General features: G+C 48.1%; 2 protein-coding genes and 1 long non-coding RNA gene across 6 annotated transcripts; 2 read left to right on the forward strand and 1 right to left on the reverse strand.

Annotated features, from left to right (window-relative positions):
* Positions 1–918: 918 nt before the first annotated feature.
* Positions 919–10123, forward strand: SYNPO2L (synaptopodin 2 like). 2 transcript variants are annotated; one of them, XM_051982137.1, is made up of 4 exons: positions 919–1127; positions 2153–2304; positions 2946–3460; positions 6143–10123. In XM_051982137.1, the coding sequence occupies exons 1-4, from the start codon at positions 1023–1025 to the stop codon at positions 8353–8355; spliced, it is 2985 nt and encodes a 994-aa protein (XP_051838097.1). In that variant the 5' UTR covers positions 919–1022; the 3' UTR covers positions 8356–10123. The 2 variants fall into 2 exon arrangements, with proteins under 2 accessions (XP_051838097.1, XP_051838098.1); XM_051982138.1 differs by lacking the exons at positions 919–1127; positions 2153–2304; positions 2946–3460 and adding an exon at positions 4477–4718.
* A 2040-nt stretch (positions 10124–12163) lies between these two features.
* MYOZ1 (myozenin 1) lies at positions 12164–17235 on the forward strand. 3 transcript variants are annotated; one of them, XM_051982140.1, is made up of 6 exons: positions 12164–12383; positions 13414–13511; positions 14318–14496; positions 15642–15894; positions 16435–16600; positions 16785–17235. In XM_051982140.1, exons 2-6 carry the CDS (start codon positions 13439–13441, stop codon positions 17014–17016), a joined length of 903 nt encoding a protein of 300 aa, XP_051838100.1. In that variant the 5' UTR covers positions 12164–12383; positions 13414–13438; the 3' UTR covers positions 17017–17235. The 3 variants fall into 3 exon arrangements, with proteins under 3 accessions (XP_051838100.1, XP_051838099.1, XP_051838101.1); XM_051982139.1 differs by having other exon boundaries at positions 12165–12337; XM_051982141.1 differs by lacking the exon at positions 12164–12383 and adding an exon at positions 12878–12950.
* A 3241-nt stretch (positions 17236–20476) lies between these two features.
* Positions 20477–23190, reverse strand: LOC127551918 (uncharacterized). Its single transcript, XR_007951205.1, has 3 exons — positions 22926–23190; positions 21159–21294; positions 20477–20614 (listed from the first exon to the last, which is right to left on the reverse strand). It is a non-coding gene; the product is annotated as an uncharacterized LOC127551918 (long non-coding RNA).
* Between the last annotated feature and the right edge of the window lie 3078 nt (positions 23191–26268).

Below are 26268 nucleotides of genomic sequence, written 5' to 3' on the forward strand. Positions count from 1 at the left end.
AATCTCTTTACATCTCTGCCTCTCTACTTTTCTCCACAGCCTTCTCTGCCTATGGCAAAGTTGGCCATTTATATCTATTCTCCTCTGGGATTACCCTGTGCTAGCCCACTCAGCATTGCACAGGTAGGTCCGCAGAAGGGAGACACCTGGAGTTAATGCTTCATCCTAAGAAAAGACCTAACATCTGTAAGACACAACCTCCTGCCTCAGAGGCCAAGCCCCCTTCCACCTCCTGAGTCCCCCCTGCCAGCTGACATGGCATCCATGGCAATTCTCAGAAGGAAAGTCTCTGACAAGACTTGTTGCTTCTCCTCAGCCTGGTTTAGGCCATTAGCCAAGATAGTTACCAGGGGTGAACACTACTCATGCTACAGATTCTCGGAGCCACAGGTAAGAGGTGGGTGAGTCAGGAGGACACCAGAGGTGAGTCCTTCAGGGGCTCCCACAAGAGATGAACACCCCATACACCCCAGCAGTAGCAGAAGCAATAGTGAATGTCACGTTGGGTATGCAAGTCTCTCCTAGGGAGAATTGTCCAAAGGGTTGGGAGTAGATGGACTTTGCTAATAAGGATTTGGCTGTAGCCTTAGGGACCTTGGAATGACTGTTATTCTTTGCCTCTGGGAAGGGGCACTGGCCCCCCAGTCAGTGGAGATGGAGAAGAGGCTAGAAGGGCAGGCATCTCAGCAGGACCTGGAGGGTAGGGGCTGCAAGCCCTGAACAGAAGAACATGGAGGGCCAAGAGCTTGGATTAAAATTAGCCTCAGAGTGGCACAGCCTGAGGAGTTGGGGCGGGGGTGAGCCAACAGCTATTTTGAGCACAGCCCCGATTGACGGGACATGTGTCCTGGGCAGTACAGAGCCAAGGGCTGAGCCACCCAACGTGGGGGGGAGGGGGAGGAAAGGCCTAGAGGTTGGTAGCAGTAGCAAGACAGACAGACGGCAAGGACAGGGGTTCTAACCCCTCAACTTTTTTCCTGGGACAATCTCTAAAAGTCAAGAGTCACAGGCTGAGTTCAGTAATGGGTGCTGAAGAAGAGGTTCAGGTCACGCTGTCAGGGGGAGCTCCCTGGGGCTTCCGACTACAAGGGGGTGCCGAGCAGAAGAAACCTTTGCAGGTGTCCAAGGTAAGGAGGATCCCTTGATAAGGGGACGGATGCAAGGAAAGGGAATATAAGAGGCATTTGGGGATAACCACAAAAAGCTGCAAGGAAAGAAACATTAGAGGGAAAAGAAAACTATTGTGTGTTCCACATGTGGGTGAAAGGAAGTGGATCTGAGCCCCTGACTTCATAATAGGGGCTTTTGGACACAGTCCTAGGTATAGAAAGGAAGGTAGGCTTTGTCTTAGCTCCCTCGGATTCTATGGGGGTTAGATCCTAAAGTCTGGCACCCAAACAAGGGTAAGCATAATCTGTCCCCTGCTTCATCCTCATATACATGCCTGAAACTGCAAGCAATTGGGGAGGGATCCATGCCTCTCACAGTCCCCATGACAAATCTTTGGGCTGCACAGACTTAGCGATTTGCACAGATTTAAAGATCTCTCAGGGCTGAGCCCCTAGGGAAGTGGAGGAAAGGGAAAACTCTGGGTACAATCCTGGCCTGTTTGTGATAGAAAGGAATTCTACACACATAATCCTCTTGAGCTCTCTAAAATTTGTTGTTGCTGTGGGGGTATCTTTCCTGAGGATCCTGAGGGGCAGAAATGATCATGGGATCATAGATCTCTTTAGATCCTCCTGTTCAGCCACTTTTGTTGTGACGTGGAATGTGCGGCTTCTCCAAGGTTGCACAAGTAAGTAGGCAGCACAGTCAGATTCAGGACTTTGGAGTTCTTGCTCCCTGAGGACAATTCATGAAAAGCAGCTTTGCAGGGAGACTATAAGATCTAGCTCCTCCTCTTTGTGACATTCCCATACTTTTTTTCTCATGCAAAATTCTGATTTCTTCCCTGCACACTCTGGTTTATTTGCTGAATCTGTCCCATTTCCTCAGTCTTCAGGTTTATCCCTTTCCTCTACAATCTCTGCTCCTGGCTGCTCAGTGTCAAAACTTCCTTTACATTGTGGTTTTTCCTGCCCTAGTCTTCACTGTGAGCTCTGTTCCTTAATCTACATTTTATATATTTGTCTAACCTCCATTCCCTTAGATCCGAAGGAGAAGTCAGGCAGGCCGAGCGGGACTTAGAGAACAGGACCAACTGTTGTCTATCAATGGGGCAGCTTGTACTGGTCTTTCCCATGCCAGTGCCATGAACCTCATCGATGCTTCTGGGACCCAGCTCATCCTCACCGTTCGGAGGTATGGCTTCCTTATCCTTCCTTGATCAATGTCCCAAATCCTTCCCCACTTTTGGGATCCTTCTCACCAATCCATTCTCAACTTCCTAAATTCTGATGTATGTGTGTGTCTGTGTATCTGACAGTATGATTGTGGGGGCTCTCAAAATGGTCAGGAGTACATGGACAGGGTGTATTTGTGTGAGTGTTGGTGCTTTTGTTTGTTTGTGCTGAGGCATTTGGGATTAAGTGACTTGCCCAGAGTCACACAGCTAGGATGTGTTAAGTGTCTGAAGTCAGATTTAAACTCAGCTCCTCCTGACTTCAGGGCTGGTGCTCTATCCACTGTGCCACCTAGCTGCTCCTCCAGTGCTTCTCTTAAACTTGGCCCACCCCTTTCCCAGCCTATCTTCCTCTTAACCTCCTACTGCCCACACCTCACATTTTCCTCTTTCATCCTTTCCCTCCCTTAGCCTCTCTTCTTGTCTTATCCTCATCACCCCTACTGTATCTCCTCTTATGTTCCAAGCCTGTTCCCTGCGCTTTGACCCAAGCTTCTCCCTTCCTCAGTCCATCTCTATGTTTCTTTGTCAGCTCATTTTCCCATCTTTACCCAACCTACCTCTTGTGACCCAACACTACATTCTTCTCTCCTTTCAACAGGGTAGGAGACGTAGGGCCTGTTCGTTCTCCATCTCCTGGTGAGCTTCGGGTACTGTCTCCTTCATCCCCTCTGAGTCCTGAGCCCCCTGGGGCTGCAGCCCCTCAGCCTTTACAGCCTGGAAACCTGCAATCACCCCCAGACAGTGAGGCATATTACGGGGAAACAGACAGTGACATGGATGGCTCTGCCACCCAGGAGAAGCCCCGCCGTCCCCGGCGCCGAGGTCCCACCAGGCCTAGCCCTCCGGGAGCCCCACCGGAGGAGGTCTCTTTGTCTGACAGCCCCGCAGAGCCTGCCCCAGCCTCTCTTGAGTCCCCCGCTCTGGGAGGCAGCCGTGTGAGCTCTCCATCCTGGGAAGAGGGAACATCTCTTCAGCCACCACCAGCTGAAGCTCTGCTGTTACCGCACGGTCCACTCCGACCAGGGCCCCATCTCATCCCCATGGTGGGGCCTGTGCCTCACCCAGTGGCTGAGGATCTCACCACCAGCTACACCCAGAAAGCCAAGCAAGCCAGTGAGTGACTGACACCCTTCCTTGAAACTTGGAGCCCAAATCTCTCTTCAAGCCCACATTCTAAGTTTTTATGTCTGCCTGCTTCATCTTTGCCTTTGAATTTATTCTGAGAGAAGAGGCAAGGAGGAGTGGCAGTTGTAGAAGGCAACAGGGACCATTTTCATGCTCCCCTATTGGATGGGGGTTTTCCCCTCCTTGATTCAGAGTAGTGAGAAGATCCAACTAGATCCAGTCAGGGGCCAGAAAGGGATGCTGGGCAAAGAGGAGGGCCTATGAACAGATGCAGAGATTTTTGCAATTTGGCAGGGGGCAGATAGGCATGGAGAGTGTTTGGAGGTCATGCTAGAAAACGTCAGGGTTATTTGTAGGTACGCTACCAGAGCCAGTAAAAAAAATTGGGAGGATGAGTCAAGAGAATTTGTAAATAGAGTTTGAAAGAGTGGAGACTTTGAAACTAGGGTGAAATCATGAGAGTCCTGGTAAATGGGGAAGGGTGAAAAAAGAGATCTCCAGCTCTTTATTTCTGGCAAGAATGTGGATCTGGGCAGAAGAGACCAGTAAGTACCACTTATCTCAGGCTCTTTGCTATTTTTGGTGAAGACTACAGAATAGGGTCTCAAAATATCACCCCCAGGACTTCCCTGGCAACCTCCAAACCTCAGAGGGCCCTCCAATCCTATCCATTAGCCTAACTCCTAGATTTCAGGACTACAGAACTTCACAGAACACCATAATTTAGAGAGAGTCTGAGATCCTGAGGAGATTTCTAAACTGTATAAAGAGACATCCACCTCTCACATAGGGAGACAGGCCCACTGTTGCACTCTTGTTGAAATTCTTATCTTTGTCTGCTCTCTCCCATCTCCTCCCCCTTACCCCTCACTAGTATATTCGCCTATAGGCCAGAGATTATTTTTAACCAGTCACTTTTCATGCTGCTGGCCCCAGAAACTCATTGTTTGATGGGAGGTGGGCAGATGCCTATGTCCATCATAGCAAAACTTGTGGTGGGGTGGAGTTAGGGGAGGGGGACTGAGGACCAAAATAGCCCAGTGAGCTCATTCAGCTGCCAGCTCTGGGGCCAAGACAAAGAGGCTTTAAAAGGTGTTGGGGAAGGCCCAAGCTGGTCCTGCTCCAAACAACGGTGCCTCGATCAGCATGGAGACCTTCAAACTTCTCAGCCAGGAGCCACTCAACCAAGCCAGTTGGGACAAGGCCCCAGGCTCCGGATCTGAGCGGCAGGACCAGCCATATGCAGGTATCACCTGCCCATACTGAAAGGATGCGTAGGGACTAGGATGGCAGGGTATCTTGGGGAACCTGGGGTGGGAGGTCTAAGGTTGCATCTCTTCCTGCCTCATCTTTCCTGTTCCTCTCTCTTCTATGAAGTTGAAAATTCCTCCCTTTCCAAGAAATAGGCTGGTGTTCATGTCATGGAAAGTGTTAATATGATATAGGGCATGTGGGGAGAGCGGGCAAACAAGAGTTGTTATTTGTGAATGTGTGTGGAGAAGAGTGAGAACATGTTTGGGAGCTTATATTTGAGCATGTGTGCAAACAGAAAATTTGTAAAGATGAGAACCCAGAGTAGGAACCTATGGGTATATATGTCAAGAACTTATGATTTAGTCCACATATTGGGGCAGGCCCCTAACAATGAAGTGGCTTGGTAACTTGAGTGTAAAGACAGTAAGAGCATGATTTGGGAGATGGGGGTGGGAGACCCAGGGACCTAGGCGGGGTCACTGGCTGCCTTTCTCATCTCCCGGCCCCGCCCTGCCCCAGGGTGCTGATGGGCATAGCAGCTGTGTGTGTGTTCCCTTTGTTCCCATCCCCCTGGCGCAGTGGTGCAGGGCAGTTCTGGCCGGGAGGACAGTGCCTTCACCTCCAACATGATGGGAGGGTGAGGGTGGGATTCAGCTGGAGACTCTGAAGTCACTTGTGAGTAGCATGGGTGTGGAGTTTGAGGGGCAATGACTGAGGCTCAGATGGGCTAGAACTACTTCATAAATTGTCAGCTGGATAAAGAGAGATCTCTCTGCCTCCAGAAGGTGGATAAATGGGAGGGGGTGTGTGTGAGTGTGGAGTCTAACAGCCCATCTGTAAATTTTGTCTGTGTGAGCAGAGCTCTCCTCCAGAGGGGCCTTCTGGGGGCCCCAGCTTCTCATCTTTGTCTCCTCGATCCTTTTTTTAATCTCTGCCTGTGAGAAGTGACACCAGAGTCAAAAAATGGAGGCCCGGGAAGAGTTTGGAATGTTGGGGGCAGGGAGAGAGCTAAATAGAGCTGAGCGGACCTAAGAGCACTACTTTGGGAGGACTGAAGCTGAGCTAGGAGAATGAGGGCAAGGAGCGGAGATAAAGAGACTGGGGAAGGGGGGGAAGCCAGCCAGCCATTGGTGGGAGCTTTGTCACCCAGCTGCCCTTGATTTCACCTTCAGCCCCTAGCAGCACTTTATCTCCCCTCCACATGGATGGTGTGGGGCTTTGGAGTGTGGGAAATAGGAATAGTGTGAAGATGGGCTTTTCCAGAGACGGCCAACGTTGGATATGGATTGTAAAGCCTGGAGGGTAGAAAGGCTGACCTGGGCAGGGAAGAGCCAGCTTTCTGGAGTGGGTGGTAAGGGACTTTTGCTGAATCTCCACAGTATCTGCTGACCATTCCCCTCCCTTCATTTCCTTCAGAGCTACAGCGTACAGAAAGTGTCCAAGAGAAGAGCATAAAGGAGGCCAAGACCAAATGCCGGACCATCGCGTCTCTGCTGACGGCCGCGCCCAATCCCCACTCTAAGGGTGTGCTTATGTTTAAGAAGAGGAGGCAACGGGCCAAGAAGTACACCCTGGTCAGCTTTGGGGCTGCAGTGGGAGAGCGAGCAGGGGGGGCCGGCGAGGAGGAGGAGGAAGACGGCATCCCCCCAACCAGTGAGTCTGAGCTGGAGGAGGAGACCTTCTCGGATGCTCGAAGCCTAACGAATCAGTCCGACTGGGACAGCCCCTATCTGGACATGGAGCTGGCCCGCTCAGGCTCAGGCACAGCAGAAGGGCAGGGACCCGGGCCAGGGGGTGGCCTCAGTGAAGCCTCGGGGAGAGGGGCCCGGCTTTTTGAGCAGCAACGGCAGCGGGCAGCCTCCAGCTCCCTGGAACGACCTAATGACATCCCGCCCTCCCTGATGAATGGGAGGGGTCCTCCACCATCCCGCCCACAGAGCACTCCCCCAGAGGTAGCCTTATTACCGCCCAGCCCAGGGCTGCCCCCTGCCACCAGTCCCATTCCTTTAGCCCCTGGTGGAGGAGCCCCTCTCCCAGGCTCAGGCATTTTTAATCGGTCAGCAAGGCCATTCACTCCAGGATTCCAAGGGCAGCGCCCAGTCACCACTTCAGTTGTTTTCCGTCCCCAGGCCCCAAAGAAGGCAAATGAAAGCCTTGTGAGTCCCAGTCCTTTTCTTCCCCCCTTCTTGTCACCACCCCAAGGTCCCACTCTGGCCCCCAGCTTCTCCATCCCAAAGGATCCTGGCACCTTACCAGTCTCCATTTCCACCAATGCCCCATGCTCCTCAGGCCCAGTAACAGCTACCACCTCCCTATATATCCCTGCCCCCAACAGGCCCATTACACCTGGAGGTGCCCCCGACTCTCAGGCCTCTCACGGCACGGCTGCAATGACCTCCACTGCTTCCATCTTCCTATCTTCTCCCCTGAGGTCCACTGGACTCTCCATGGCATCCAATCCAAGTAATCCTGCCCCTGAGGCTCCCAGTAGCCGGGAGCAGAGAATATCTGTGCCTGCTCCCCGCACAGGCATCCTACAGGAAGCACGGCGCCGAGGAGCACGGAAACAGATGTTCCGTGGGGGGAATGAAGAAAAAAAGAATTCCCCCAACCCAGAGCTGCTGTCATTGGTGCAGAACTTGGATGAGAAACCCAGGGCAGGAGGGACTGAGTCTGGTCCTGAAGAGGATGCCCTGAGCCTAGGGGCTGAAGCCTGCAACTTCATGCAACCTTCAGGGGGCCGAAGTTTCAAGACCCCACCCCTTGTGATCCCTAAGACCCCACCCCCTGTGACGCCTAAGACCCCACCCCCTGTGGCACCCAAGACCCCACCCCCTGTGGCACCCAAGCCTGCCCCCAAGGGTCTTCCTGATGGTCTGGTGAATGGGGCTGTTCCCTCTGCAGGTGTCCTCCCAGAACCACCTCGGCTACAGGGCCGAGGTGGAGAGTTATTTGCCAAGAGGCAGAGCCGGGTAGATAGGTACATAGTGGGAACCACACCTGGTCCCGGTCCCGATCCTGGCCCAATCTTTAGTTCCCGACCCCGAAGTCCTTCTCCTACGCCTTCATTGCCTCCTTCATGGAAATACTCCCCTAATATCCGTGCCCCACCTCCCATAGCCTATAACCCATTGCTGTCTCCATTTTTCCCACTGGCTGCCAGGACCCTTCCTAGTCGAATGCAGCCTCAGGGACCCCGAACAACCACAAAGCCAGGCATCAAAGCCATCGACTTCATGAGGCACCAGCCCTACCAACTCAAAGCTGCCATGTTCTGCTTTGATGAGATTCCTCCAACCCCCAGCCCTATCCCCTCAGGGTCTCCTAAGACCACCCGAGTCCATGAGATACGTCGATTCTCTACCCCAGCTCCCCAGTCCACTTCTGAGCCTCTGGCCCCAACTGTGCTCACTCCCAGAGCTTCCACTTCACTGGATGAGCCTATTTGGAGAGTAGAGATACCCCCAACTCCTATTCATGCCCCTAGCCCAGCTCCAACTCTAGAGTCTCCTCGAGGCCTCGGAACCTCCCCCAGTTCCTGCAGCTTCCAGGTGGCCAGGCCCCGGTTCTCAGCTGCTAGCTCTGGACTGCAGGCACATGTGTGGAGGCCTGGAGCAAGCCATCAGTGAGCTGGACCCAGCTCAAGAGGCCAGAAAAGGGAGTATTTAGCAAGGCCTCTGAGTTCTTTCTGCCACCCCAAATCTTCCTCTCTAGATACCCGGAGAAAGTTCCCTGCCAGGGTAGCTTGGTACTGCCTCTCCTGGTACTTTGTGTGTCTAGCTTTCTCTGCTTTGCCTACTTTTTTGTTTGTTTCTCAGTTTTTTCTTTGCTTTTCTGCCTTTTTCACCCCCTTCATTCTGTTATTGTGCCCATTTATTTGTATCTCTCCTTTTATGTGTTCCTGTTCTCTGTTGGCTTCCTTTTACAAGTAGTAAGTTGACTGAACCCAAATACAAAGAGTAGGCATTGCTCTTGTAGCTTTAGGCCTGGATGACTGATGAGAATAAGAACCTGCCTGGCAGCTAGTAGAAGAGCCAGGTTCTGGTCCTTGTTTGTTCTGGACTTCTTTCTTCTCTTCCCCAATCCTGGTCTACACCTGGACACATGTGTGTGTGTGTGTTTGTGCCTGAGGTGAGGAGAGGGTGGAGGTGAATTCCAACCTGGATTCTACATACTGCTCTGCTAAGGTCATGTATAGAAAAGAGGGGCTAGGAGCTCGTTCATTTATCTCTCAGGTGATCTGACTAATACTCCCCTAAAAGACCCATTTTTTGGCAAGGAGGGAATCTTAAACCAGATACCTGTTGAGCTGGCTCTCTGATGCCCAATCATTAATCTCCTTCTAGTACGTGCTCCTAGCCTGCCTTCCTTTTTAGTTAACCACTCTGCTCTTGGGGGTAGGAGTAGGTAAAGAGGTGGGTATGGCAGTGAAGAAATTGAAGGTCCAGGACAACTTTAGGGAGGGGAGAGAGAGAGCCGAGGATAGCCTGAAGTTTGCCTGGAGTGCAGACAGATTCCTCGGGATGGGAGGACAGTGAGTGGCAATCTCTAAGGGCCTATGGTAACGTGAGTAGTGGGTTATGGGGAATGGAGAACTTCCTCTGAGCAGGGAGAAAACAAACATTGGCTTCCCGGCCTCATGGATCTAAAGTCAAAAAGAGTCCACTGCTCTAGGACAAGGCACTTGGCACAGGAAGGGGGGACAGAAGAGGAGCCGGAGTGACTGTGGGGGGTGAGGATGGGTATTGGCAGAATGAAAGTGGATAAAGACAGATTGTGCGGGAGAAAGAAATGAGGGCAGAACTTTAGGGACGGGAGGTGTTAGAGGGATGATACAATAATAGCTAACATTTGTTTGGCACTTAGTGTGTCCAGCATGTGTTCAGTGCTTTACAAATATCTCGTTGGAGCCTCACAACAACCCTGGGAGGTAGGTGCTATTATTATCCCCATTTTACAGATGAGGAAACTGAGGCAAATAGCGGTTGAGTGACTTGCCCAGGTGTCACACAGCCAGTAAGTGACTGAGACTGAATTGAAACTCGAGTCATCCTGCCTCCAGGCCTAATGCTGTCTCCCCTGCACCACCCAGCTGCCTCCTGCAGAACCTATGCTGCTTCCTTTGAGTCTGTCTTGTCTGTGTTCCTGATGTGTCCTGATTGCTCGGCTAGGGACAGGAAAACATCCAGAGCTGCCCACTTTGGCCCTTCCTGAGTCCAGATTTCCCTGCTTTAGGCTTTAGACCCTGATTTCTGAACTGGAGTGGGGCAGGGGAGCAGGCTAGGGGATACACTCTCCCCCAAACTCTTCTGCTGCTTGGTCTTTGTCTCAAGAGTGAGTCCCTCTACTCTGATTTGTGCACAGTAATAAATTTTGTTTGCTACACCTGGCCAGTTACCTTGCCTCTCCGTGATGCCTTTGTGCCCACTTAATACACCACAACCTCCGCCCTCATTCATTCTTCAGCTGCCCGTGTTCCTATTCATTCCCTGCTTTCTCCACCCTTTTACCTCCTCTTCATGGTTCTCCCCCATGTCCCTTACTCATTCTGTTTGGACCCTTTTTCCCCCCTTTTTTCCCATCTTTCCCAGGAATACCTACACACACACACACACACACACACACACACACACACACACACACACACACACATTCTCCATTTTCCTTGAGTGCTACACAACAGAGAATTGACTCTGCAGTTAGTTCTTTGAGACTTTAGGGCCTATTGTCCCTACACTTTTGTCCATCACTGGGACTCTTGGAGTGGGGCTGGCAATAGTGAAGAAACCCCAAGACTGGCCAGAGAGGAAAGACTGCCTCTTTGGGGGGCTTTTAAGAAAGGATGGGTGCTATAAATCCCATCCTGTCGGCAGGGGGCATGCTTATGCCAGTAATCAGCCCAAGGCTCCATGAAAGCTCCACAGACAAAATTCCCATAGAAACCTAAACTACAGGCAGAGAGCACATAGATGTTCCCATTTCAGCAGCGGTTCTAATCACAGAAAGCAGTATTTTGCTGTTTTGTTTTAAATTTACTTTGAATAGTGGGTGAAGTGGACAGTAACAGAAGGTAAAGGATGGATAGTAGGGACCCAGATTGATATGGATAGCACCCCCAAAATGCAGATCTCAGTGTAAGGGAGAGTAAGGGGGAGGTGTTCTGGCATTTGCAGAACCATTCCCTAAAATAGCTAAAGCTCAACAAGGAAAGGGTTAGGAGTACGGGGAGGGAGATCCCAGATACAAAAGTAAATACACTGAGAAGTGCTGCAGCAGGTACAGACAACATAGGGTGAAATGCAGGGTTTGAAGAGAGTACAAAATAGAATTCTTTCACAGGGTTCTCAAAATCAAATCATTAGATCAGTGTGGGGTGGAAATAATGATAGTAACTTTTGGCTTAAGAATGAGAAGTCTTGGCAGGGTTACTAGGGAATGTGAGGCGGGTGAATCACTTGAGCTCAGGAATTCTGAGCTGCTGTGGCTTTAAAGTGCCCTCACTCAATCTGGAACCAGTATGGTGAACTTCACTGGGCTAGAAGAAGTGTACCCACCCAGATCAGAAACTGAAATCAAAGTTTCCAGTCTGATTCAGGGGTTGTGGCACTTCCAGCCTGGGTGAGATAGGAGACCTTGGCCAAAAAAAGGGGGGGGGGGAGGAATTGAAGTCAGGTAAAAGAACCTGAAAGTTAGAAAGACCCAAAGAAAGCAGTCAGGGCTGGAGAATCTAAGTTATTTCTGGGGCGTCGTCATCCAAAACTTTTGAGCTCCAGACTTAGCACTCATCAAAACAAACATTGGCTTACAAGAGGGCCAAGAATCCGCTTGCCTTCTCTTGAAAAGTGCCCCCCCTGGGAAACTGGGGGACAGTTAGGAGAAGGGACCCCCACAAGTCCTGGGGGCCTGTCTGATGTTTATTCGGGAGAGGCCTTGGAGATAAGGATCTACTAAAGGTCAGACCTGCTCCTCTTTCTCCAACCAGAAGAGCCTTCTGGGTTCAGAACACCCTATATTTCAGTCACAGACAAATTGCCTTTATTTTCCTCACTGAGCTTTCCAGGTTCTTTCACCTTGCTTTCCTGCTCCACATCCCCTCAGTTCCCTCGAGGAGCCACTTTTAGCTTCCATACCTTCATCTCTGTGACAAAACCCCCGCATCTCTTCACTTCTCCCTTCCCCTTCACTTCATCCCCAGGAGCTTCTTTGTCCTAGAAACTTTTTAGATCTTTATCTCCCAATAGTAGGAGAGAGAAAGATGGACAAACAAGGCTCAGACCAATTTTGAATATAGCTCAGGCAACTCTGTTGAATCTAAGAGTCCTCTCTGCGCCTGGAGGGCGGGGTCTCAGGCCCAGGGTCTCAGTATTCCCCAATGCCATCTGAGCTGCTTTCACTCATCATCTCTATTAATAACCCCCCCTCCACCACCCCCACACCCGCCCCAGCTCAGGTTCTCAGGTCAGAGCTGCTCAGCTCTCCACAGCAACTGGACCCCTGGGGGAGACACTAAACATACCCGCTTCTGCCACATACTCCCAACCTGTTCAGCCTGAGGGTCTGAAGCTCCCAGTGGGGCTGGTTCTGTGTCTGTGTCTGCAGCTGTGATCCTTGGTGAGTGCCATCCTACCCTCTTCATCCAGCTGTCCTGTGGCAGGAGGTGGGTGGAGAATGTATGAAGTAAGGGTCATCAGGAAGATTGGGAGAAAAGCCAGGGGATTTAGGCAGCAGGGGGTTGAAGGGTCCAGGTTGGACAGTTTTGAATGAGTTGGGGGAGAGATTAGACCAAAGAGATGAGGAAAGGGCACTGGAAGAAGGGGAAAGGGGCTCAGGAAGTCTGGAGCTGAGTGGAAATGGGGAATTAGGAGAGGGGGTTCAAGGAGGTGGGGATGAGTTCATCAAAAGCTCTTAACTTTAACCTGCCTGGGAGGCTAGCCCTTGCAAAATATAAAAGCTATAGCTGGGGTAGAGTTGGGAGGGGTAAGGGGGAGAGGGATCGAGCCAAAGCAGAAAGATTGTGCTGAGCTGCCATTTCTGCCTGGGAAGGACTGGGGCCTATGCCCAGAGGAGAGCTAGGGGCAGATGTTTCTCCCAACCCATCTCCCACTCTGCTCCCAGATCCAATTACAGTGACTTCTACACTGAGCTGCCCTCCTCATCCAGTTTCCTGCTCCTTTGAGATTATTGAATTATTGAGTTAGGGATCGGGGAGACCCCTAGTGTTAGGGTAAGGGCAGTGAGATTGTTGGGAGAAGGGAGTACAGTTATGTCTCTGAAGACTGAAGTCCAACCCACAGAGGGAATGGACAATTCCTCCTGTCCATGGGAAATATTTTTGGCAGAAACCCCATTGCCTTGGCAGAATGGGCCTCAGATTCTAGCCCTCTACAGCACTTTCTTGACCCTTTAGTGTGATCTATCCCTAGCCCTAGCCCTAACTCAGTATTTGGAATCACACTAAGGCAGTGGAGTTTGTCTAATATGTCAAATGTCAAAAATTTTCATGTTTTCCAATGCTAGCTGGGGTTACCCATGGAACTGTGATCCATGAGTGGGAAAAGTGGGGGTGGGAGGTGGGAAAAGAAACAAAGTATAAAGATCCTATATAAGAAGAGGAAAAGAAAGAAGACTTAAAAGGGGATGGAGTAGTGAGGACTTACTCTTTTGTGTTCCTCCTATAATGTTACCAGCTGGCTGACTTGAAGAACCTGCACAATGCCGCTCTCAGGAACTCCAGCCCCAAACAAGAGGCGGAAACCCAGCAAACTCATCATGGAGCTCACTGGAGGTAGGCCAGAGATGCCTCCATAAAAGGCTTTTTTCCCATAAAAATCAGTCACTCTCCTCTCCCTTACCTACCTCAGAGAGATACAGACAGGCACACCATCTGTGGGCAATATCTAAATATCCTGGGGATCAGGGCAGGGATTTTCTTAGGAGAGGCTGTCTCTAGTACCGGAAGCCTCTTTAAGGATGGTGCTGCTCCATCCCTTTTGCTTTGTTCTGACAAAAGCTCCACAAGACCTTATGTTTCTAGGAAGTCCATCCTTTCGAGGTTCTGGGAATAGCATAGTTGGACTGATTGGGTGGATTTTTCTGGTATTATTTTATTCATGGAAGTGTCCAGGAAGCACATAAAGAGCAGTTGGACTAAAGGGCATTTCCTTCTCTTGAAGTTTCCATATCCAGGCAGATTTATTCCAAAATTCATTCTTCCCCTCTCCTACCCTCTATTCTATATTGTCCTCTAAGCTCCATCCTTCCCCTACCTCCATAATTCCCTTTTGTTCCTCTATCTTTCGTATCCCTGCCCCTTCGTGTCCCTGTGCCAGTTATTTTCTCCTTTCTATCTCTTTCTTCTTAGCTCCAAGCCTTCAGATAAAAGCTCTTTCCTACCATGGGAAAAAGTCTGCCCTGATATCAAATACTCTCCCCTTCCTTACACGCTCGGAGGTTAGGGACTGGAGGCTAACTAAGGTTACATGCCTTTCTCTTGTTGAACTGAATTGAAAACACACAGGACTACTTGTTACCCCAAAAGAGATCCTGCCCTTGCTTCATTTCCCCTCCCTTCCCCTTCCTCTTCTCCCCAAGGCGTGCAAGACAGTTCAGGTTTGAACCTGGGCAAGAAGATAAGTGTTCCAAGGGATGTGATGCTGGAGGAACTGTCCTTGCTCACTAATCGTGGTTCCAAGATGTTTAAGCTCCGGCAGCTGCGGGTTGAGAAATTCATCTATGAAAACAACCCCGATGTCTTCACTGATAACTCAATGGTGAGCTCTGTACTCTCCAACCTCCCCGAGCTGCCCAGACGGCTCTGTTGTGTAACTCGGACGCCGATGTCTCCTGTGGCAGTTCTATCCTGAGCCCCGTTAGCCTTAAGTTCAGAGTCTTGTCCTACAGCTCTGTAGAAAGCCACGAGCTAGCAGGGGCTAGGGTGCCGCATCATCTAGGAAGGGGAACAACCCGGGGGGGGGGGGGACAAGGAAGGCACTGTGAGCTTGCTGCTGCCCTTTACCCTGAGCCATCTCGGGTCTGGGAGCTTTGGAGCAGCTCTCCCTTTTAGGTTGCTTCCTCCGGGCTCGCATCCTATGCCCAGGAAGTGGGAGAGGTGTCTTTTAGCTGAGAAGCCACAAACCTTCGGCAGCTTTCCTTGCAGAATGGGAGCAGGCCGCCACAGAGGGATTAGAGGCACCATCACCTGCTCCTCTGTGCCAGGGGGCCCGGTGCTATGAAGTCACCGAGGTGTTCAGGTCTAACTTTAGGGTTGCCCCCACTGCAGTGGGGGCAGGGTGGAAGGGAATGCGGTCTATAGTTGGTGGGGAAGGTCCTGAGGTCCTCCTGAAGGAGCTGGCTGGGGGTTATTTTTAGGCCCTTCAGCTGAGGCTCGTGTTGTTCTTTAGCCTTGGATATGGTTTCAGTGTCAGGGAGATCCTGTCTAGCAGCTACTGTCCCCATCCAGGCTGACTCATCATCCCTGAGGGGAAGAAGAGGATGGGGTATTGATCTGCTGCCTTTGGGCAGGGAGAGGCCCTTTCCAGCCACCTCCCATGGAAACTTCTGTCCTTTGTGGCCTTCCTAGCCCACTGGACCATAGCTGAATTGACAGGTGCCCTCAGCGTCTTTTCTTCAGGGAGAGACTGGGGAGTGGGGAAGATGGTGAGGAACCTATTTCCCTGTAAAATGTAAAAGCAGAGGGGCTGAGGAGGAGAGCCTCCAGCTCCAGAGCTGCTTCTCCCTCATCCCTCATCCGTGTCCCACCTCTCGGGTGAGTCCAGTTGCTGGGTTGTCTGTTATTAGGAAACATTAGGAAGATGTTTTCTCTGCAAATATTAAGTGGCAAATGTCTTGACTTATGTCCTTTCCCTTGCTCTCATTATTGCCTCTTCACCACAATGTCTTCTTCCACACTTTTTAGGATCGTTTCCAGAAGTTCCTCCCCACAGTGGGGGGGCAACTGGGCACAGATGGTCAAGGATTCTCCTACGGAGGAGGAAGCAGTAGAGGCCAGATGGGGGGCGGCGGCGGCTCCGGTTCTGTCGGACAATATGGCTCTAACCAACACCAACATCACCAGGGCTCTGGGCCTGGGTCAGGGGGCAGAGGAGGCCCTGGGAGCCAGGCTGGCGGGGGAGGGGACGGCAGAGAGGGTGACAGTGCTGCAGGGACAGGTAAGTAGTCCGTCTCCCAGAACTTTGCTCTTTAGACCACAAAGCAAAGCTATTCTCCCAAGCCGCCAAACCCCAGAACGAAGAGAAATCCCTCAAGCACTTAAGTACTTCTTAGGTGTCTGGCCCTGTGCTAACTGCTAGAGATACAAGTCCAATTAATGAAGCAAGCCCTTCTGGTAAAGAGCTTATCTTCTGAGTGGAGGCCCAGATGTTTGGGTGGACCTGGGCACCTGTGAAGGTGCAGAGCCATTGTCTCTGGGCAAAGATCCTTGGGAGCCTCGTCCAAGGTCATCTCTCTGGCTTTCAGGGTTAGTCACTTAAACAAACTTCTCATTCTGTCTACCTTGGGCCCAACTTCCTGTTAGGGTCCTGGAGCCTCCCAGCTGGTCCTTAGGATACTGCCATTTTTTGTTCCTTGCTTTCTACTCCTCCAACGTAGGGCTGAGACACATTTACTTTGATTGGTTCAAGTGCCCTGTTGAGCTAATATTATTTGTTCTCCTTTCTCTCTATCCCTCCCCCATTTCTCTTGGCTCCCAGGAGACCATGCAGGTGGAGAGGGGAAACATGTCACTGTGTTCAAAACGTACATCTCCCCATGGGAGCGAGCTATGGGTGTTGATCCTCAGCAAAAAGTGGAGCTTGGCATCGACCTGCTGGCCTATGGAGCCAAACCTGACCTTCCCCACTACAAATCTTTCAACAGGTGGGGACCAGGGAGCAAAAGAGTCGGGGAGATGGGAAAAGATAAAATGGGTACAGAACCAAATGGGTCATCATGCTCCTGAAAGGGCACTTAACTTTTAGGGGAAACATTATCTGTGGAAAACTGCTCTCCATACTTCAGGACCGAGGACTCTCGTTCTGAAGCATACTTATCCTTTTTCCAGGACGGCAATGCCTTATGGTGGATATGAGAAAGCCTCCAAACGCATGACTTTCCAGATGCCCAAGCTAGACTTGGGACCTTTGTTGAGTGAACCTTTGGTTCTCTACAGCAATAGCCTCTCTAACAGGCCCTCTTTCAATCGCACGCCTGTTCCCTGGTTGAGCTCTGGGGAGCCTGTTGACTACAGTGTGGATGTTGGAATTCCCCTGGATGGAGAGACAGAGGAGCTGTGAAGAGCCTTCCCTTCCCTGATCCCAAACGATTTAGGGAGGAATTGCTATGCAGGGCACCTCCAGCTCGGAATCCATGTGTTTGTAGGAATGAGGGAAGAACAGAAGGAAGGCAAGTTCTCCCTTTAGTTCCCACTTCATGTTCCCACCATTTTTCTAGACACAGGACACTTTGTCAACTGTTCTGTCACAGGTAATGCTCAATAAACATCTGCAAACAAATTCATTCTTCCTCTACTTTAAAGTCAGAAAAAAGCTTTATGCACAGAGACTAACTAGAACCAAAAATGGTAGTAGCCCAGTGTCTTGCACAAAGTAGGGACTCAAAAAATGTTTGTTGACTTGGCCCCTTCATTATCATAATTGCACAACCAGGATCTAGTTCTTGGTAACCGTACACAGATACCAAAGCACACACAAAGGTCAGCCATACTCTATTTACATATTCTTCTCTAATTGGTGTCTTTGGAGATTAAGTGAGGTAGTTCTTAAACCACAAAGGGTGAGGTTGCAGGTAAAAACAATGAGTGCATTTTGGGCCAGGACCCTCATTTTAAGTTTGAATTGTTAGCTAGGAGTCAGTCTACTTTCTTCTCAAACCTACATCCTGATAAGTATTTTATTTTTCTATATTAAGCTTCAGTTTAATCATTTTTTCAATCATGTCTGATTCTTCCTGACCCCATTTGGGGCTTCTTGGTAGAGTTACTGGAGTGGTTTGCTATTTCCTTCTTTATTTCATTTTACAGATGAGGAAACTGAGTTAAACAGGGTGAAGTCACTTGCCCAGAGTCACACAGCTAGTCAGTGTCTGAGGTCAGATTTGAACTCAGGTCTTCTTAACTCCAGATCGAGATTCTATCCACTGCCCCACCTAGCCACCCCTTACATTAAGCTTAAAACTGCATTAGGACTTTTGTGACTGTACATTTGTGATGAATTTCCCAAGAATGCTATAAGCACTGAAGAGGGATGCCTGATTTCACATCTGTATTACTTTTACTGAAACTCCCTGATTTTAATTCTCTGTTCAACCAGGGTCATTCATAAAGTGCCAATTATGTGCCAAGCTAGGGGTTAGGGATACAAAGACAAAAATAAAACTATCTGCCCTTGGGGAATTTACAGACTATTCAGGGAAAATAACACAAATAAGAAAACTAAAATTGTTTTTATTTTTATTTTTTTATTATTTTATAATAACTTTTTTATTGACAGAATCCATGCCAGGGTAATTTTTTTTTACAACATTATCCCTCGTACTCGCTTTTGTTCCGATTTTTCCCCTCCCCCAGATGACAAGCAGTCCTATATATGTTAAATATGTTGCAATATATCCTAGATACAATATATGTGTGCAGAACCAAACAGTTCTCTTGTTGCACAGGGAGAATTGGATTCAGAAGATAAAAATAATCCGGGAAGAAAAACAAAAATGCAAATAGTTTACATTCATTTCCCAGTGTTCTTTCTTTGGGTGTAGCTGCTTTTGTCCATCATTGATCAATTGAAACTGAGTTAGATCTCTTTGTCGAAAAGATCCACTTCCATCAGAATACATCCTCAAACAATATCGTTATTGAGGTATATAATGATCTCCTGGTTCTGCTCATTTCACTTAGCATCAGTTCATGTAAGTCTCTCCAAGCCTCTCTGTATTCATCCTGCTGATCATTCCTTACAGAACAATAATATTCCATAACGTTCATATACCACAATTTACTCAGCCATTCTCCAATTGATGGACATCCATTCAATTTCCAGTTTCTAGCTACTACAAACAGGGCTGCCACAAACATTTTGGCACATACAGGTCCCTTTCCCTTCTTTAATATGTCTTTGGGATATAAGCCCAGAAGTAACACTGCTGGATCAAAGGGTATGCACAGTTTGATAACTTTTTGGGCATAATTCCAGATTGCTCTCCAGAATGGTTGGATTCGTTCACAATTCCACCAACAATGCATCAGTGTCCCAATAGAAAACTAAAATTGTACACGAAGTAAATACAAAGCAGTCTGGAGGGATAGTAACAACTGGTGGATTCACAAAGGCCTCTTGTAAGGTAATGTTAAGCTAGGTTTTGAAGGGAGCTCAGGATTCTAAGGAGCAGAGGGAAGGGGAATGGGAGAGCCTATTTTATACATGGCAGGAGCACAGAAATGGAAGGCTGAGCGTTGTATGTCAGGAACAGAGTATGGATCAGTTAGGCTAGACCACAAAGTTGGTCTAGGAAAATAAAATATCCTCATTATGAAATGGGAGACTGAAACCAGATTGTGAAGGGCTTTTAGTGTAAAACTGGCTACTCGGTTGGGACCTAAGGGCAATAGGAAGTCAGGGGAGTTTGGGGAGCATGAACTTTCGGAATATTTCTTTGGTAGCTCAGTAGAGATAAGAGACCTGGGGCAGGGAGACCAATGGGGAAGTACTACAATAGCTTAGGCCAGAGGGACTGAGGGTCCGCATGAGGCTACCTGCCATGTGACTGGGTCCCCACTAGGGACCAGATGCTCAGCTAGAGTGCCAGTGACCAGAAACCTGTGGATTCAGTATTGAAATAAAAGCTATAACCTGCCCTCAGGGGCTTGCAATCTGTTTTTGCAATCTCACTGGACATTACTTCTTCTCTTCCTCCTTCAATCCAGTCTAATAACTCATTCCATCTTTCTTGTTCATAACACATGCCTGAAATGACCCATTCCTGACCTTCACCTTCTCTTGTCTTCCTCTTTCTAAGATGTAGCACAAGCACCATTTTTATATCAAAGTCTCTTTAAGGCACTCCTTAATGATTGCTAATATCCTTTTTCCCAGGTATGATTAATTTTATATTTACATGGTACTTTTTATGTTATGTAATTTAATGTATGTATGTATGTAATTTATACATATCTCTTCCATTAGTTCCTTGTGAGTAGGAATTCAGTTCTAGTATCTTCAGGGTCTAGTGGAGTCTAGGACACATTGTTGTTCAGTTATGTCCAACTCCTCTTGACACCATAGACCATACTATTCAATGAGTTTTCTTGGCAGATACCACCAGAATGATTTGCCATTTCCTTCTCCTGTAGATTAGGCAAAGGGATTAAGTGACTTGCCTAGAGTCACAAGATCTGTATCTGAGATCAGATTTGAACTCAGGTAAAGAAAGACAAGACTTTCTGATCTGGGTACCAGTGCTCTATCCACTGGATTATCTAGCTGCCCCTCCCTAGTAAGTACATAGTAGTTCTTAATTAATGCTCATTTACTGCTGTTTGGGAAGAAAACACAAGACTGATCAGAGAAAAACTATAATAAGGGCAAAAGAGTAAATTGTTATGAGAAATTCTAAGAGGTAAAGCCCACTTTCAGCTGATGAGATCAAGAAAGATTTCATGGAGAAGATAGCACAAAATAAATTTGGAATATATCTATAGGGCAGCACACTGTCAACTTATACAAAAAACCTCATACCAACTAGGTGATCAGGAAATAACATGAGGCATTTATTCAGGGTTGGGGAATAGTTTATAGAGAGCCAGGAAATAAGTCCAAAAACCAGTAGGAGTCCGTTTCAAATAGTAATTCTGGGCAATACTTCCTTAGACAGGGGTACCTAGGAAGAGAGAGAAAAAAGGGGATTCTGATAGGGTATAACTTTAGGAGGGCATATAGTCTGGAAACAAAGAATAATAGAAATGCAGGAAGGAAGAGTCAAGAGATTCCTTGTGGATTAGCTCTGTCCAGGAAAGGGGCTCATTAGAAACTGGAGAATGGGGAGATCTTGGGGCCAGTTAGAAAATGCTATTCAGAGTAGAGATTCCCAGCAATTAACCTGGATGGGTGATTCTCAAGGACTGACATAATTCAAGTGCAGAGATAAACCAACCTCAGTCTTTATTTTGTTATCTGATACAAATCGTTCCTGCTGATGGCTAAGTATCAGAGCAATTTCCACTTGGGGTTGGTATTTGCTTTTCTATTCCACTGTAGTCTAGCTGGGTACATTAAGTGGATGCCTTGTAGCCAAATACTCAGAGGAAGTGATTTTTTTTTTTTTTTAACTGAAGCAGCTTCCCGCAAGGAGTGGCTTAGAAGAGAAGGGAATGTTTATTCAATCTTAAAGCAGGTAGTGGTGACACACTCAACAAAAGCCTTACCTAAAGATCTCCACCCATGGAGAGCCACAACTTCCTGAGGCAGCACATTAGATTTTCCCTAAGTTGGCAATTTCCACTTCTTGCTTCTGCTTCTATTCCATTGCCTTTTACCACTCTCAAATCCAGCACTGAAACACTGTGATAAAGTGGAAAGAATCCGGGGTTTGGAGAGGATTGAACTAGTATGTGTTCCCTGAGCTTGATATTCCATCTCTTGCCTTCATGTCTTTGCACAGGCTGTCCCCTAGGCACAGCCATGCCTAAAATGCCTTTGCTCCTTTTCTCTACCTATAATCAATCTCTGGCTCCTTCCAAGGCTCAGCTCAGATGCCATCGAGGCCAATAAGATTTTCCTTGACCCCCAACTCCAACTTTGTGAATGCTCTCCTTCCACAAACTACTGTAACGGGTACATATTTTAAGCCCTCATGAGAAGGTAAGGCCTTTTGGGCCGAGATTTTGTTTTTTGTCTTTTTGAATTTATTGTCCTCAGTGTAGAAAACATTATTTTCTACAAAACAAGCAATTAATACTGAATTGAATTGAAACCAAATTGAACCACTTGCTGACTCGGAAACAGAGCCTCCTCTTTCCCCTTCCCTCCTTCCCCCCTTCCCTCCTCCTTCCCTTTCCTATCATGTTTCCAGAGCTTGGAAAATCATCTACACCTGTTGAATTCCTACAAGTCCTTTAAAGCCAAATTCAAATGTCAATTCCTTCTTTAAATCTGTCCTCGTTTCTGCAAAGATGGAAGAGCAAAGTCTTAATTGAAGTCCAACTTCTCTTTGTCACTTCAAAACAACAAATATACTCAATAAAACAACCTTTTTTAAAGAGGAGAAAGAAGTGAAACTCTCCTAGGAAAACTTAAAAAAAAAAAAAGAGCGAAGATAGGAATAAACAAAAAAGGGGCCCCCAAACAAAAAATCATACTCTAAACCAACACGTTCAATACCCTCGGCGTGGCTCAAAATGGCAAAGATACCGTCAAAGTTTGCGAAACTATACATGGTATCATTTGATTCCTACAACAACACGGGGAAGTGGTGCTATTATTATTCTTTCTTACACAGTAGAACGCAGTCTAGGGATTAGCTCTGAACCGTGCAATGACTTCAGAATTTGAACCCAGCTCTAGCACCACGTGCTGTGCTCCATTTCCTGAGATGTAAAAGATTTGGTTGGAAATAAGTGCTGCGGGATATTCAATTATTTGGGACTCCTTTTTCATTTCCCTCCCTCACTTTTCAGCTCTTTTTCAGGGGCTCCGTTTTCTATTACAATGTAAGCTCCGTGAGAGCAGGGATGCCTTTCTTTTTGTTTGTAACAGCATCCCCGCACTTAGGCAGCGAAAGCGAATAAGTGAACCTTAAGCACCTAGTAGGTACCAGCAACCAGGATTATACCGACTGGAGGGTCGCCAAAGGAGCTCTAGATAAGCGCTTTATCTCCCCGGAGGGGACTCTCCCACGAGGGCGTGGCTAAGACCAATCAACCAATGAAAGAGACGGAAGAACAAACAACCGGCAAGAAGCAACACTAGACGGGTCATCAGCAAATCACGCCTCCATAAGAGCGGGGCCCGGCTGGATGACCAATTAGTGATTGGGACCAAACAGCGGAGGAGGATCATGCCCTAGGACTCACCGCCCCTGACCGGGATTCTGCAGTTAGACGACCTCTAAACCCACTTTGGACACCGCCCCATTCGCTGTCCTCCAATCCTGGCAGTGCCCCGCCTTCTCTCCGGCTCAAGCCCGCCCTTACCCTCCTCTTCGACCTATCCTTAGATCACCGCCTCAGAGACCGACCCCTCTCGCCCGCCATTTTGCACTGCCATTGAGATTCTCGCGAGATGTCTGCATCTCTTTCCTCCCCCTCCCCCACTTTTCCCCAGATTCTCTCTTATTGGTTGACGTCGTGGAACACCGCGCTCTAGCCGCCTCGCGGTCCGCGGGGAAAGTCTCGCGAGACGTGGTTGCCTTGGCTCCCTGTAGCTATAGCAGCCGCGGCTAGTGAGGATGCGGCGGCGGGAGTGGTGAGTGCGACACCCTTGGGGGGGCGGGGCCGTAGGTAAAGGGAGTGTGGGGAGTGCGAGGGGTATAGGCCCTGAATAGGTCTGGGCATGGGAGTTTTACCGCTACCGGCGGGAACGCCTGGGCCCTGGGGGGGGGGGGGTTGTACCCAAGCGAAGGGCAGAGTGGCTTTGGTGGGGCGCGAGGGGCGGGGAGGAGAAACCTAGTTATCGGGGGGGGGGAAGGAAGAAAAGGGGCGGGATATGGGTAAAGGGGCGGGGCCGCAGCATAAGGGGCGTGGTTGGGCTGGGTGCCTGTTCGAGGGGGCTGGAGTGGGGGTCGGGACGAGGGCCGAAGTAGGGCTAGAGCAGTAGTGGGGGAGGGCGCCCCAGTGCAGGCTGGTATGGGGAGGGGGAGCGGGGCGGCCGGAGGGCAGCGTGGCGCTGCGTACAGGTGGGGGGAGGGGCCGCAGTGCAGGTGGATGACGAGGTGGGTGTATCCGAGCTGTCGCCAGGTAAACTGCGCGCTGGGGTGGTGGAGGGGTTTCCGGTGTGTGCTGGTGCTGGGGGAGTGTAGGCAAGTCCGCGGTGTAATGATGTCATTGTCCTCCTCCTGGTCACTTAAGGCTGGCTAAGCACTTTTCATATATAATCTCACTTTATCCTCACTACCCCCTGAAGGGAGACAGGTGCTGTTATTAACCTCTTTGTACTGATGAGGAAAATGCGGCTGACAGAAATTAAGTGGTAAGAGTAGTATCAAGACAGAGGAGCTATAGGACGAATCCAGCTCAGCCAAATTTAAGGAGAGGGGCTGGGCAGGATTGCGCTTGGATTTTAAGAGAAGCTGAACCCTATATAGCCAGGTACACCTATTGTGGGATGGAAGACACTGGGTCTGGGTGACATATGACCCAGCAAGTGGGTATTTAGGAAAAGGAAAAGCAGTACTCAGAGGAGGGGGGGGTCGAGTTGTTTTACTGGATGTGTTGCATTCATATTGTTTCCCCACCTGAGATTGTGAGCTCCTTGAAGGCAGGAACTATTTTTGCTTCTTTTTGTGTCCTTAGCGTTTATCACATTGCCTGGGACTTCGTTGGCTTGTTGATTTGGGCATTGATGCAAGTTGATGTCTCAGATCTAGCTCTTCCTTTGTTTCAAGGCTTGTGTCCCAGGTGTGATCGAAGACTAGGTCTAAGTATTGTATTTCTTAAAAAGCCTTATATGTGTTGGGACATGAAAAGAAGATTGCCTATATGCTACAGTAACTCCTTACTGAAAATTATCGTTGTCCAGCATACTGCATACAGTGTACTGGGGCAGCAAGATGATGAAATGAATAAAAAACTTTCGAAGACCTAAGTTCAAATGTGGCCTCAGACTCTTACTATCTGTGTGACAAGTCACTATTTGCCTCACTTTTCTCATCTGTAAAACGAACTGGAGAATGAAATAGCAAACCACTCCAGTATTTTTTGCCAGAAAAATCCCAAATGGGGTCAGGAAGAATCAGACATAACTGAATGACAACAAAATTCAACATACTCGAGCATTGTGGTGCCAAAAAAACCCAAACAAACCTGGAAATGAACACTTTTACTACATATTTGGGTTAATGGAAAGATGTGTATACCAAAAACACCCTTTTCTTCCTGTTCACTATAGAATCACTTTATAGTATATTTATGGGCTTCACACATTTGGTGTGAAATCAGTTTAGGTTATGTGTCTCTACAGTACTTTAAGAAAGAGAATTCAAGAGTAAGAAAAGTTCTGTCCTTAAAATAGTTTGAACACAAATCTGTATTAAAATGATTTGCTGTTACTTGATTATAAGGTCTGGCATGTTGGAAAAATATGTTTGAATTTTAACAATGAAGTCTTAGGTGGAATGAAAAGGATTCAGTTTTAGGAGACGTATAAAATTGTTACTATTTCTAGAGCAAAAAAATCTTCCAGAAGTTACGCTAATATTAGTTGAAGAATGGCGCTTTCATTGAATCCTGAAATGTAGAATAGTGGAGTACTAGATTTGGAGTCAGAGAACCTGGCTCTGGAAATTATTGGCTGTCACCCGGAGTTTCTGGGTTTCACTTTATTCTTCTTTGAAAGGATGGCGTTGCATAACATTAATACCAAAGTGGCTTACAACTCTGAATCTTATTACCTTCCTTGTCTTTGTAACTCCAGAGCCCAAGGAGGCAGGTCATATATATGAGATAGACAATTGGCTTCAAAGCGAAGAAGGCCTGGGTTTAAGTCCAACTTTCCATGCCCCACTCCTTGTGCTCCGGGCCACTCTTTAGGGCTGTAAGGAGCAGACCTGCATAGGGAGAGGGAGTTTCTGTATCAGTTCCTTACAGTAATGAAAGCCCTAGGTTTGGTGCCAGTCTTCTATCTCCAGGGCTTAGCTGTGGAGATTTAATAAATGCTTGTTGATTGATTGATTGCTCAGTGACTCTAGAAATAGAATAATTCTCCATGAGGCAAGTTTGTATAGCTTTCATGATTAAGCAATTTGTCTTTTATCAATATCAACAAAGTCGTTGTACAGCACATGCAGAATTTATGAATCTTATTTTGTAATATTTAAATGCTTGTTATTTAGAACTATTTTGGGTTTGTGGTTTCAACAGACAGAAACAAAGAAGTTTATCTTCTTCCTTTTGGTTTGTAATTTTTTTATTACTCTTTTCAGCAGATAGACAAGTTTATTAATTAGGACAGCAATTCAAACTCCCTTTTAGCCAATCTTAGATATTAAACCAATTTATTTATTTATTTTGAATTTTATTTAATAATTACTTTATATTGACAGAATCCATGCCAGGGTAATTTTTTTTTTTTTTTACAACATTATCCCTTGCACTCGTTTCTGTTCCGATTTTTCCCTTCCCTCCCTCCACTCCCTCCCCTAGATGGCAAGCAGTTTTTTATATGTTAGATATGTTGCAGTATATTCTAGATACAATATATGTTTGCAGAACCGAACAGTTCTCTTGTTGCACAGGGAGAATTGGATTCAGAAGGTAAAAATAACCCGGGAACAAAAACAAAAATGCAGATAGTTCACATTTGTTTCCCAGTGTCCTTTCT

The sequence above is a fragment of the Antechinus flavipes genome, chromosome 2, assembly GCF_016432865.1.
Source record: "Antechinus flavipes isolate AdamAnt ecotype Samford, QLD, Australia chromosome 2, AdamAnt_v2, whole genome shotgun sequence".
Taxonomy (NCBI): Eukaryota; Metazoa; Chordata; class Mammalia; order Dasyuromorphia; family Dasyuridae; genus Antechinus; species Antechinus flavipes.

Bases quoted from the DNA above. Each gene is read 5' to 3' on its own strand.
- SYNPO2L (XM_051982137.1), top strand. From the start codon at position 1,023: ATGGGTGCTGAAGAAGAGGTTCAGGTCACGCTGTCAGGGGGAGCTCCC. The intron at 2,305-2,945 runs GTATGGCTTCCT...TCCTTTCAACAG, and splicing joins CTCATCCTCACCGTTCGGAG to GGTAGGAGACGTAGGGCCTG. The intron at 3,461-6,142 runs GTGAGTGACTGA...CATTTCCTTCAG, and splicing joins CCAGAAAGCCAAGCAAGCCA to AGCTACAGCGTACAGAAAGT.
- MYOZ1 (XM_051982140.1), top strand. From the start codon at position 13,439: ATGCCGCTCTCAGGAACTCCAGCCCCAAACAAGAGGCGGAAACCCAGC. The intron at 13,512-14,317 runs GTAGGCCAGAGA...CTTCTCCCCAAG, and splicing joins CATCATGGAGCTCACTGGAG to GCGTGCAAGACAGTTCAGGT. The intron at 16,601-16,784 runs GTGGGGACCAGG...TCCTTTTTCCAG, and splicing joins CACTACAAATCTTTCAACAG to GACGGCAATGCCTTATGGTG.